The 13,869-nt window shown below is 38.2% G+C and overlaps 1 protein-coding gene and 1 long non-coding RNA gene across 3 annotated transcripts; one reads left to right on the top strand and one right to left on the bottom strand.

The window, feature by feature from the left end:
- Positions 1-915: 915 nt before the first annotated feature.
- CPSRP54 (chloroplast signal recognition particle 54 kDa subunit) lies at positions 916-8,853 on the bottom strand. Of its 2 annotated transcripts, XM_008785808.4 has the most exons (15): positions 8,583-8,853; positions 8,350-8,482; positions 7,926-7,993; positions 7,725-7,826; positions 6,130-6,282; positions 5,958-6,035; positions 5,546-5,671; positions 4,583-4,685; positions 4,121-4,221; positions 3,189-3,326; positions 2,953-3,096; positions 2,691-2,766; positions 2,092-2,177; positions 1,812-1,937; positions 916-1,439 (listed from the first exon to the last, which is right to left on the bottom strand). In XM_008785808.4, exons 1-15 carry the CDS (start codon positions 8,766-8,768, stop codon positions 1,332-1,334), a joined length of 1,728 nt encoding a protein of 575 aa, XP_008784030.3. In that variant the 5' UTR covers positions 8,769-8,853; the 3' UTR covers positions 916-1,331. The 2 variants fall into 2 exon arrangements, with proteins under 2 accessions (XP_008784030.3, XP_088566211.1); XM_088710085.2 differs by lacking the exon at positions 5,546-5,671 and having other exon boundaries at positions 8,583-8,827.
- A 621-nt stretch (positions 8,854-9,474) lies between these two features.
- LOC120109160 (uncharacterized) lies at positions 9,475-12,800 on the top strand. The gene is made up of 3 exons (XR_005510179.2): positions 9,475-9,790; positions 12,310-12,397; positions 12,573-12,800. It is a non-coding gene; the product is annotated as an uncharacterized LOC120109160 (long non-coding RNA).
- Positions 12,801-13,869: the final 1,069 nt, after the last annotated feature.

Here is a 13,869-nt window from a genome sequence, read left to right as displayed (position 1 = left end):
ATGGGAGTGCGATCCAACGGTCGACATAGTTAAAAAAGATCAACCATTTTTTCATGCGAAGGATACAATCCAAACCCGAGAAGAAAACCAAACCTAGACCAAGACTAGCCCAAAAAAGGGCTGGGTCGTATGGCTGCCGTATTTAGCTTTTCTCTATTTGCTTGTGTGGTTATATTTCCTTTGCTGAGTTTGAAGCTTTTGTTAACAGAATACGAACTCGGTTCACATGCAAAGGCTAATTGGCACGATAATAGACTGCAAAACCTTCCAATATCATCTGAGAATCAAAATGAAAATCAAAATAATTGTTGTGCCCAACGAATCGATTTTGGTTAGAATCATTAACCGAATAAAGAAAATAATTCATGGAGCTAAATCCGACGACCACCCTCGAATCTTGTTGCTCTCAATTGTTGCACATGAGATAGCCAAGATTCCCATGGCATGGGGTTCAAGTGAACTCCCATGCTCAACAGCGCCCATCAGCATTTAGATGAGACCAGAACCAGACTGAGCCAGCTCTTTGTAGCTAACAAGCAACCATCTGGGAGAAAATTTTCTCTTGGCATCTGGATGGATGCTGCTTCTCAATAAATGGTGGATTCCTAGCAGGTTGCATACAGGATGACAATGCGATTCACAAAAAAGCTGTAGTGCCTACTGGCAGGCAGACCCCATCTTTTTTTCTTTTTTTCTTTTTGTTTTTGCTAAAACGAATGAATCACAAAAATCTAATACGAATACACCCCAAAGGGAGGGTGGCAAAGCTGCACCAACCAGCCACAGTATCTCAACAGAATGATCTATAACAAAAAAAACAACCCAATCCGCTGCTCTATATACCTCGTGGTAAATATGACTCTTCTTAAAGATGATACACTTCCTCGCCCACTGCCACATGTCCAAGAGCAAGTCGATAACTCCTAATGAATGTATGAGCTCAAATATATGATGTAAGGTACAAGCCTCACTTGATTCCTCCCAGCAATAGAAATGAGATCCTCTGGCAGACTAGGAACGAGGTTGGCTCCAATTGTACAAGTTAGCAAGTCACCTGCCCCCATCCTTTACATTTCGATCCCAAAGAAAGAGGATTTTCTGAATTATGGTGGAGGAGATTTTCTTTTTTAAATTACATTCTAGGCTGTTGGATTGTTTCGAAAATGAATATCAAGGACTCAAACTCAAGGCACATCCTTAAACAGATTTACCGATACAGCAGGAAAATCTCCCCTTTTTTCTGACTTCAAATATAGCAGGAAAAGCAATCCATCCCAGCAAGAATAAACGCGGAATGTTTTAAGGCTACACATATTTTAACTCGACATTCTTCAAGTCTTAGATCCAAAACCACGAGGACTCGGCCTTGATGATGCTGAATCTGCAAACTGCCTCCGCGACTCTGATCTCCTCTTCCTCCTTGCAGTACCAGGAGGTGCCTGATAGACATATATTACGTGTATACAGAAGTATAAGCAAATTCAGAATGTATTGATAATCAAGTATTAAACTTGAATTAAATGAGTAAAATATATCTTGGAGCATAGTTGGTTACATCTACATGTGAGTAGGCTAAGACATGATCCAACCAAGTCTTTGTAATGTAGAAGGTCATCAAGGAGCACACCCTCAATGAGGTATGAGATTTGCTCTACTATTGATGTCAAGTGTAGATAACTTTTTGGATACATTAATTAATGTCATTGTCCAAGGAAACTGCTAAGTACCAAGTAAAATGAAGATAAATAAATATGAATCCATGAGTCCAAGCAATAGGTCTATTTTTCGATAGAGATAGTGAACAAGAGTACCTTTTGTTCAGCTCTGAGTGACTCCTCCAGATTGCTTAAGGCAGGGATTGACCCCCCTTCCATGACGCCCATTAAATTCTTCATCCGGATGCGCATTTGGAAAAGTTGAGCAACAAGTTGGCTGACCTGAAACAGTGAAATGCTCTCTCACTCTCAACATCAACACTAAAATTTGTTGTAACGTTCCATGAAGAATACTCCAGTTACTTCTGCAGGAGGCAATCAAAACAGGGTGTATTGGAGCAACATCCTGAGCCCAGAAACATTAAGAGAAATAAACCTGTTGTTCTGTTTTTCCAGACTCCAAAGCAATTCTCTTCCTCCTAGCAGCTGATTCAGCTAACAGTTCTGGTTTTTCTCGTTCCTCTGCAAGTTAAATGACAATGAATTGACAGTAAAACATATGATAAGTTAAACGACACTTATCTTGGAGCAATTGGATATATGAGACCCTACAAGTGAAAAATGTATATTAACTATTTTTCTGTTGACGACCAACTTGTCCCTGATACAGTATTTTAAAGAAAACAATGGAGTCCTACAATTTTCCATAAGTTGCACCAAGATAACATCCCCCACCCTCCTTTTGTCTCTTTAAAGTAACAATAGTTCTCAGCACAATCTATCATACAGAAGTAAGTTTTCCAACTGAAATAGATAATGAATACGGTAAACTTCTAGAACACGGTTCTCAAATTCATATTAATGCTTCTAGATATACAGCAAGGAGCCATGAGTAAAGACCAGAAATAGAATATTGATGTGTGTATGAGATGCATATGCAGCATAAAAGAACCATAGGAAGTAAATAAATAAATAAAAAGTTAGAAGAACCACTTGTTTTAGGAATTAGAAATTGTCCTGAGGTATAACACATACCAGGGGTCATCACATTAATCATTGATTCCATAATTTTTAAGCTCTTGTCTGCTTCACGAATTTGAGCTGGAGTCACCTTTATCAGCATAAAATGTCATAGTAAGCTACTGTGTTATTTTCTACAATCCAAACCAACACTGAGGTTATGTTATATGCTTCAGATTCACAATGGGATGGCCCATATCTTACAACCACCTCTCAAATTTACTTCCTTATTAAAAATTATTTTAGAGGAACAAAGAAAAGAAAGTTTAACACTTACCTTTCCCATACCTGGGATCATTCCAATTACACGGCTCATAGATCCCATTTGTGCAACGGCACGTGTTTGCTTAAGAAAGTCATTGAAGTCAAATTTTGCACTCATTATTTTCTTTTGTAATTCCTCGGCATCTTCTTGTTGCATCTACTTGAACAATTTAGGTCAAAACTCCTTAAAATAACATCATTTCACCAGGAAAAAAAAAAAGAAAAAAGGAAGAGAAAGTAGAAACTTACAACTTCCTGGGCCTTCTCCACAAATGAAAGAACGTCTCCCATCCCTAATATGCGTCCTGCCATGCGATCAGGATAGAAAGGCTCAAGGTCTTCCAAGCGTTCCCCTCGACTTACAAGCTTGATTGGCTTTCCTGATACCTGCCATGGCCCAAAAATTATTGCTGTGTAAAGCAGGAAAAAAAAGGGTTCACATGGTGCATGCATGAAGTGTGAAATTGATATGATAAAGTAATTAGAGGCTTTTTCTGCTTATCTTCCATAAAAGTAACAAGATATAATTAGATAATAATTAGTACAATAAAAGCAGATTAAAATAATATTGTGCCATACAAATTGTTTGTCCTTCATTCTACACATAAACAATGAAACAAGTTTACATATTGTGCCATATTGTTCATACTTGGATTCTAAATCAAGGTTTTAATGGAGGTGTGTTATCATAGCATGGTTGCATACACAAGTTTACACCTGTTCCATTAATCCACCAAGCTATTAATACAAATTCTAATATTCAACCATTCAAAAAATGCACATGATTTCCAATAATCTTATTACGTTAAGAAACTACCAAGTTAAGCAAGTTTTGGAACACTTGAAATGATAGTTGGACCCTGAGTCCTCAATCTAAGAGTTCATAGACTGGAATCTATCTCAAGTGAAATTATGAATGTACTGGCAAAAAATGACAGGGAACAATCAGCAGATATAGAAATGCAAATATGGAATTATATATGACTCAAAAGATTCAGGAACTAGCATTTTATAAAGATAAATATAAGAGGCACTGGCCATGGCTTATTTAATATAAGTTGGAGCATCAATGCAGAATCATCACCACCCTAAGACTGCATGAAGAAAAGTTTTCTTCGTGTACACAATCATATCCAAAAAAGAAAACATGATATCTGCTGAGATATTGAGAAGATAAAAACCTCTTTAACACTCAAAGCCGCTCCACCTCTAGAGTCACCATCCAACTTTGTCAGTATAGCACCAGTAATACCAATCTCAATATTGAATGTTGTGACCAAGGCTGAGATGGAAAATAAGAAAGCAAAAAAAGAAGAAGAGTAAGATGGAAGGTAAAGAAGATAAAGCAATTGAAGGAGAAATCTTAGCAAAGAAAAACAAAACAAGTTAACAACTACCAAAGCAACCCATTCGTAGCAGACCATAGATATAATGCAACTTCTTGCCAAAGAATTACTTGCAAGTTGCTGCGGTCTATGCCTTTCATGCAGCATAAAAATGGACATAAAGAACTTGACAAAGTATCAGGTTACAGGAAGCAAAATTTCAAATCCCACAGAAGAAACAACACTAAGCAATTAACCTAGATTTTTAACATATTGGAAATTAATCCATCAAAGCAAAGTAAAATAAATCTTGAATACCTGCAGCTTCTTGGCCAGTCATTGCATCCACCACAAGCAAAACTTCTACAGGATTCACTGCCTGCTTTACTTCCTTTAATTCATCCATCATTGTTTTATCTATCTGATTCAAGAGAAAATCAGCTAAGATCAATCAATAATGCTTGATTATGAAGTTGATACAGTAAAAATAGCCTAAAATAAGATAAACTATGGCTTAAAAATATTGATGGAAAACATCAAATCACAGAAGTGCAAGGGATTCGCCAAAAAAAAAGAAAGAAACAATATATCTATTTCCAGTTCCATCATTAAATATACCTGCATTTACAACCCTTGATCCAATGCAATAACTAAGATCAACAACCATATCCCTGAGGATGATAGCATCAAAATCTTTTCATGTAAATAGATTGTGTAAATCTTATTTCTGATGGCACACTGCAGGGGTCGGGACCCTGATCTCAAAGATATGACAGGCACCTGTTGAGTTTTGAGGGGAAACTAAGCAGCTTCTGGTTAAGTGACAAAAACAGGACAACTCAAAAAGTAATTCAAAGATGAAGAATCATGGCCTCTAGCTTCTATGCTACAGAGCAGCATTCATCCAATAGCTTGCTACATAGAATTAAAGTTGTAATATCACCAAGATATAATATTGCAACTTGTCAAATAATTGTCTTTTAATATGGCCAAACTACAATGTTGTTCTACATATTTCAATATGCCAAAGATATAATATTGCAGCTTGTTAAATGTTGTCTTTTAATTGTCTTTTAACCAATTGCGGAACCAGAACTCTAAAAAAAGTCTGTTCTTCTAGTTCAGCAATATCATTCTAAATTTTACTTATCAACAATCATATAGGAAAATCCATGGCTGAATTGAGCATGTTGGTGTTCCTAGTCAAAATAATCCACCCATGTAGTTGCATTAGAAAAATAAAAGTAAAAAAAAAGACACATATGAAGGGTATCAAGGAACCTGCAATCTTCCAGCGGTATCCACTATAACCACATCAATGGTCTTCTTTTTAGCCTTCTCAAGACCATGCTTAGCTATTTGTGAAGGCTTTATATCAGTACCTTCAGTATAAACAGGTACCCCCACCTGTGACAAGCTTATTATTTAGCATAAGGATAAACAAGGTGAACTAAAAGAATGTTATCATGTTGAATGCCACAATAAAGAAATAATTGAAATAAGAATCTTAATTATGTATATTCCAAGATGCTTATTTGAAAATAGATGCAGCAAACATGGAAAGAAGTTCCACAGATGAATGCCTTGTGCATGATCAAACTTGCTCAAGTTGGCATGTTAATAACTAAAGTGTAACAGGACATCACAAATGATATGTTTATTACAAATCAGATGTAGAACACATTGAAAGTACCTGCTCACTCAAAATTACAAGTTGGTCAATAGCTGCAGGCCTGTACACATCTGCAGCAACCAGCAGGCAACTTTTCCCCTGTAACCTGTGTCATGTCTATTAGTATTGATAGTTTACAAAGAATTCCTCTTCTCATAAATAGGCAGTAAAATGAAAGTGAGTTGAACTGCACCAGTTTCTTAAGGTAGAAGGCAAGCTTTGCGCAAACAGTAGTCTTTCCAACACCTTGTAGGCCTGCTAGCAATATCACTGTGGGACCAGACTTTGCAAATACCAAATCAGAAACTTCACCACCCATCAGTTGCACAAGCTCATCGCGTACAATCTGCAATTTGGAGTTACGTGAAATTGCTGTCCTTACACAGGTTTTTCCTAACAAGATTAGCATTTGAATACTAAATAATTTCTTTCTCTGGTAAGGAGTAAAAGGATTATGTAAACATTTAAATTTAAAATGGAAAAAAAAAAATTGAAAGACTGATGCTTAGAAAGAAAGCACTTCCAAAGGGTGGAAAACAAGGAGTTAGATATATGTATACCCTCTTTCCAAGCAAAGTAGATGACATATTTTGTTCCTACTAGTAGCAGTAAATGGCATGCTCCTATGTAGTGGTGATTTTATCTTACTGAAGATAAAATAGTTTTATATCTTTCTTGTGATTATTCAGCACTTTCTCGGAGGCATTTTCAGCTAGAAAATTCCTTCTCTGAGATACGCACCTGAGCTTACCCTGACTTATGAAAGTAAGCATGCGACATGTAAGAAATTGCAGATTTTATTCAGAAAACATCATGTACAAACAGCAGGACTGCATATATTTCATTATTTGTATTGAACCAAAAGTTTTCCAATGTTTACACCAGCCCACAACCAAAAAAAGGACATCTAAAAAACATAACCTAATTTATCGCATCTGGGTTCCTGATTTCTGAGCCTACTTAACCATCAATGCAAGACACGTCCATATTTCGCTGGTCTGGTGCTCTTTACAAACTCTTTGAAACCACCACCACTGACTGTTCCATTAAGACCTCTATATTTTTCACCCGGGCTGCTGCCATTCCAATGTCTGGGGAGGGTCAGTTGTACTTCCTAGATTTACTAGACTCTGATAAATGCAGCTATTGAGGTTCCTCCAACATAATCATTTCGCATTCTGCATTCCCAGATTTACCAAAACCCACTTTAGGATCCTAACCTACTAAGCCCACTCTATGTTCATAAAACCATCTTTCTTGTCAAGGTTTTGATCCGGACAGCATTGGTAAGTTTCTCACAATTTTTTGCTCAAGGAGAAGTTTGTTTTGCAACTCTAAAAGATGTGCTGGTTGATTGTTAAGCAAGTGTTGCACACAACCCAAAACATATCCTGTCTTACTGTTTTCCAATATGGGCTGTATCAATATTCTTCTTTGTTATCATCCATCAACTAAAAGTGACCTATCTATAATTCAAACAGAATGTACTAAAGGTTTCAAAATTAGAGCTCCTATGCACATTCCATGTTTCTTTTCATCAAGCCTAGTTGCCAAAATTCCCACATGATGAGTTTAAATTTTGATTTCACATTGCCAAGAATCTTAAGCTGCTGGGGCCTTGAAATTGAGGAGGAAAAAGATCATGAAGATTATTGGTAATTGGATTGGTTTATCTTGAACATAGCCCACATTGGTTCCTAAACCAACCCAAACTGAGTCAATCAACAAAGTCTCATGCCCATTATTAATTGGCTATGGATAAATAATGCCCAACAGTCAACCAACTACCTTCACTAATTGTTGATCTGGTCGCACCCCTCGAATTAAGCCAACACCAACAGCTTGTTCACCGACAGACTGCACAAACCTTCTCACAACCGGCAAGCTTACCTGCACAAAAGGGAAAATTCAGGGTTTAAAGATGATGTTAGAAGACAGATACAATTCACTGACATATATCAAATCTCTGAAGCTTAACAATCAACTCACATCTGCTTCCAAAAGGGCCCTCCTAATATCTCGCATCGGTTCAGCGATATTCTCCTTCGTAAGAACATCTGAAGCATAATAAAAGTGCCCGGAAGGAGGCATTCCTCTTAAATTCTATAAGGCATGTATATAATAACATGTGCTTTTGAAATCATTATATACCAAAGACAACGGCATAAAGATTGTTGGTATGGTCATTATTCTTTTCCTTTCCGATAGTAATTTAACAAACAGTTCACAACTGAAATGAAGAATCACTATCGGAAAAAATAAAGTGAAAATTAGGATTTTGATAAGCTTAAGAGAAGTTGCAAGTATTGCAAAGCATTAAAGGAATGCAAACTCAAACAAAATGATGAACAAAAGTATGGAATTTAAAGCAAAAGAGCAACAGTAGGGAGAAAATAGCAGACGAGGAGCAGACCTACTCCCCGGAGTTTGTTCCATGCCGATTCGAGGCCACTCGTCAATTGTCCAAACATCTCAGCCCTCACTATGAAACTGCTTTGTCTGCTTACATTTCGAGAGCTGGAATTAACCCAACCCGCCACGTCCCTCTGAGACCAAGTACAATGAGAAGCTTTGCAATGAGAAGTAATTCGACGGACAAACGAAAGACAGAAACTTTCCGCTGGAATCGAAGGCGGACGAGCTTACAGTGAAGGGATTCCTGGGCGAAGATCCCAGGGACAGGGTCGAGCCGGTCCACGAAGAAGCCGAGTTGGCGGGAAGCCTCGGCCTTCCCGCGCCCCTGGAGATGCGGAGGGCGATGCGGAGAGGGAGGGAAGGCGCGGACGGAGAGAGATGGCGGGAAGAAACGGCCGAGAAGGAGATGGTTTCCATGTCGAGAGGGAAGGATGAAAGGAAGTGCAGAAGAAAGGATAGGATAATGGAGAACAAGAACCCTTCTTGACTCTTTATTCCCCCATTCTTACATGCAGTCACCGCGGAACCGGTTAACATTCCATTGTCCCGCAGACGTAAATTTATCGAAAGCGTCCTACTCGGACCAATCACTATTTTTTAAGACCTGCAATCCGGTTTTTTTTTTTTTTCCACACTAAAGCGGATGGATCGCACAGATGCTCCCAAAGTCCCAATAAAACAAAAAAAAAATAAAATACTGCAAAGTGCAAGGGACAACCCCCATCATTAACGTACTACCAGAATGACTAATTATTTAAACAGTCATCCAATTCACAATCTCGTTATCTTCATAAAATATATGCTTAGACTGAAATCTCCTCTATCCTTTATTATTGTCTAGATATCTCAAAATAAAAAATGGATGCAACCATAATCCGTAGGATCTTCAGATCCAATTGATGACTAGTCGAATCCTCTCTAGAACGATGAAACTGGACAGTAAAATACATCGAGCATGATGAAGACCTACTTAAGTAGCCCGCAACTCCATATTCAGAATCCATACATTGAAAAGTTGGCTGCTTCTGTAGCCACAATCCTACAAATGATTTCAAATAACAAAATCTGCACCAGCCCGCGTGCCTCTTTCCAAAACAGGCCCGTCTGAATTGATTTGAGACTCGGGGGTGGGGCTCCCACTTTGGTGGCTTATTTGACCCCGACTCCCCTCTCTCTGTCGCCTCTCCTCCCAACGCCTCCGGACATCCCCCTTCTCGCCGGCGGCCACGGAAGCTCTCCAGGAGTCCATAGGCCGACGGACGGTGGAGATCCCTTCTCCGCCTCCTCGGTGGCCTCCCATTCTTCCCTCTCACGAACCCTAGGTTCGCAGAAAGGAGGCAGAGCAACAATGCAGGAGCTGAGAGAAGGAAGGACGCGGACGCCGCTCTCCAGTTCTCTTGCTCTTAATCCATCTTCCATAACGCCGACACTGCGGAAATGTATCACCTTTAGCCTTTTTTTTCCTCTCGCTATGATCCAACTGTGTTCTTTGATCGTAATTTTTGTTGTCTAGTCCAAATTGTAATCTTGATTTAGATCTTGTCCGGAGGTCTATGGCATGTTCAGATGGAAGCCTCCGGAATGTCGTAATAGGTTAGCAGATTCTTCATTGAATTAGTTTTGCCTGTCATTCCTGTTTTGTGCACTACGTGAGTGATGGAATGTTAATGAAGAACAAGAGAAGCATTGCAGAAGTCTAATTGTGTTTAGATTGGAAGTTAAAGATCTTTCTGTAATTGAAAGCAAGTCTGGTGGGCCGGGTACTGGATTTTTCATTTGAATTGAGAAGTCAGTGGGACGTTACTTGTGAGGAAGTAATGGGCACAGGAGTAGCGCCTTATTCTTTTGTTATTTGCAGGAAATCTTTGTGCTTCTGCGAACCTGCACTAGGGGTTGGACATTGTTCTTGCTGATTGGTTTTCTGATTCGAAATTCAGTTTCAGCATGTAAACTTCTGGATACATGATATCAAAAGAACTCATGAAGTATCTCTTGCCACCTTATTGACAAGAATATTTATCTTACCAATGATGGTGTATAATTCTCTAATAGATGTGCAGAAGGTTTGTGGGCTTGTCTTATCTGCACATGGATTCTCATATTTTGGTTTGTTTCTTTGCCTTGCGGTAGAATCTTTCATGCTCATCATTCTGTTTAGGGAAATCATGATTACATGACATGATTATCCTATGTCATGAATGAACAAGTTCAATCACTAACTCAAGGTGAGAAATATACTCATAATATAATCAGCATGCAGTGTTTACGTTTTAATATGCAAAGGCCCTTTGAGGCATAGCTGTAAGAATTTCCGAGCTTTGTCATGACCATATATAACGGGGCCCTTCTTGAGCTACACTTAATGTCTACTTCCTGCATCACTTTGTGATTTCACTGTATTTGCTTCCCAGCATCTCATTACAGTACATGTTATTGACAATGTTGAATCATAGTTCTGCTTCTTTCCATAATAGAGTATTCAGTGTACGGCTGACTGTTTCAGTTGAAGTGGTGCTATGGAACTGCAGTTAAGCATAATTCATCAATTCCATTAATTTCTTCTGGAGAGATCTCACACTATCTGTCTTATAGTGAACTAGGTAGGATGCATTAGTGATACTTCTAAGAACAAAAGTTTGACTTTTATTTTAATTCTTGAGGTTACATTTCACAGTTAGATATGATGTGGCTGAGGTTCGCAGCATAACACCCATTTGAAGCATATTTATGAAAGAACTGATGATGCCTGGATCTTGCAGATTTAAATGTGATAATGTTCATGCCAGAGCAAAGTGCTGAACATGCAGAAAGGATCAAAATGCTTGTTTACAATTATTAAAACATTCGTCAATATTTATTTCTTTTTCTTTTTTTTAAGAAAAGATGGGGAAGTCCCATAACTTTATTTCAAAGAGAAAGTGAAGTGGAAAGAATGGACAAATTCAATTACTAATTCAGGAAAAGAAACATCCTCATAATATAATCACTGTGCTGTGTTTAAGATTTAACATGAGGAAACCATTAAATTATTTGATTTGTCTCCTATTAGATCTGTATTTTGATAACCATAGTTGAAAAATGTGTATGTGCCCTATGTCAATGTTTTTATAGAAATTTTGGAATGTGCTGAGTAGACCAATTTGTTGCTGGTGTCCTATATTAGGTTTAGAAGTTATAGTAGTAGAAAAAATAAAAGGTTGTGCATGCTATGATTCTGCCTATTATCTTAGGATGCAAGCTGTTTTATGGGAAAAGCTTTTGCTATGAATTTTACAGATATTGGGCGTAAGTCATTATGTAGATTTCACTTTGGATATACTACAACAAATAAACTGTTAGGGGGATCCCATCTTCTAGTTGCTGTTCGTATATACATGCGGACATCATATTATTTGTTTTATGCCAAAAATCAGGTTTCTGCTACTTTATTCACCAGCATTGTAGTTGGTACATCAATTCATGAATCAAAAAAATGCTGGTTGAACAAATGTTACTTAGAAATTAGGATTGCAATAGTTGTTAAGATAGTACATGTGCCATGTATGCATTGCATATGTTTCTGCACTTTGCCTAACTAATAGAATTATTAAAGAAATACCTTCCTTGTGTCTCCTTAATCTCTTAAGTTTTCTGCTTCCTTTCCCTGGCAACAATTTGCTGGGATCCGTTGTTTCCAGAGGCTGTGCAGGCAATGGTTATTCAGGATGCTTGCATCCCACTGCCATTGGATCTGAGCCACAAGATGAAGCACTTGACTCTTGTAAAGATTGAAAATGAGTAATGCAAGGCCATGAACGGTTTAACTTGGTAACTGTGCCACTTTTTAATTTGATACTTTTGAGATATTTGTTAGCCTTGTTTGGTAGCTGTATAGCTGGTAAATCTGGTTGATGCATCTTTTGTGTCCTTGTCTTTTCTTTGGCCTTGCTGTTAACCCACTGCATTTTTGATGATGCAGGTCCCTGTTCTAGCTTTGAACTGGACTGGAGAAGAGGTCAAAACAGAACATGGTGATAGCTGATAACAAATTATGGCAATTCTTGCAGGTACACTTTATGTCTTTACCATTATATTTTGCACTTAATGCGCATGCTTTTCTTTTTCCATGACTCGCAATCAATTTATTATATAATCTTTGGTGTGTGATACTGGTTATATGGAAAAAAGCACCAACTGGAGAAATAGTGGTGCTTGCAAATGATGGAGACACTTTGATTGCAGAGTTCAACCTGGGTAATATCAAGCGCCGGAGGCACAGTTAGGGGCGTTCCTGATAGTTGCCTAGAATTATACTTGGTGCTTTCACATTGTATGGGAGTGAATTTTCAGCAGGAGCTTGAAATGTTCTGATATGGCAATCTAGCATGCAGCTTTTTTCAAAGACTAATACATTACCTTGAAGTACTTGTCCTAGTCTCCAAGGCATTGACAAAATTCACAATTTTTCTATATTTAGCCTTCCAAAATTTTGCAAGTACTAAGTCAAACACATCAGGAAAAAGCATCAAGATCACGATCACCAACCTGGAAAGCTTTGAATAATCTTACTAGGTGCCCCGTAACTGATGTTCACCTGACTTTCATTTGCTTTTTCTCTGTTCTTTTTTTTTCTTATTTGGTTCTTTCTGGTGAGGACGTCGGCATTCTTGTGAGTTTCATGTGACAAGAGTTAAAGAGTGCCTGCCACCATGGGTGGTAGTGGACCGAGTATCTTGAGAGCTTGAAAGTTGGAAGGGGTCCTTTTTATCAAGGGAGGATTTGCTTGGTCTAAATTAATGGGTGTGAAATTTCTGTCCACAGATTTCTGATCCTGAAGGCTTTTGGATGAGGGCATTTACCCACCATGGAATCCTAATCATGTGATAGTGGTTGTGCAGCATGCAGAACTCTTTTCGTTGCAACATGTTGTTTTCAATTCGTACCCAACCTGGCCCTATCAGCAATTAGAAATATCTCTGACTTCAATATCCTTAAGAAATTTTCTAGTGGATGCCTGTAATTTTGTTTTCAACCTATGAACTCTGTATGGGCACATATTTCCAAGGCTTGTCACAACCTAAGCATGAACTTGTTAAGCATCCCAACCTCTTCTGTTACTTACTACGAGGAAAGCAAGTTCCTTGCCTTTTTATCGTTTTATTTCATATGATTGGTGCATCAGCCATAGGAAGCAAATAAACATGGTTTCTGCTGCATCAGTCAGGCTAATTGAACAAGTGTCTCAATGTTAAGAGTACCCAACCATATTGGCAAGGATGAAGACTGTGATCAGAAGCTGTGACTCTCCACTCAAAAAAAGATGCAAGCTCTGTCAAATGATGGAAGGTTGTATCAACATTAAAAAGTCCTTAATTTATTCTTCTTTATATTAGATAGAGATTAATACCTGCTTCGACACCAGTTAGATTTTCAAGGGTACTTCAAGCTGGGAGGTTAGAGAAAGCATTCATACTGCCATTTGCTCTTCCAGAATTGAGCCCACTGAAGAAAAATTATCTCAATCATTGTGAAACATATC

Source organism: Phoenix dactylifera, chromosome 13 (genome assembly GCF_051530095.1).
Source record: "Phoenix dactylifera cultivar Ajwa chromosome 13, Ajwa_hap1_PhDact_Kaust_v1.1, whole genome shotgun sequence".
Lineage (NCBI taxonomy): Eukaryota > Viridiplantae > Streptophyta > Magnoliopsida > Arecales > Arecaceae > Phoenix > Phoenix dactylifera.
Note: the sequence above shows the minus strand (reverse complement) of the source record. Positions and strands in the feature narration are given on the sequence as shown.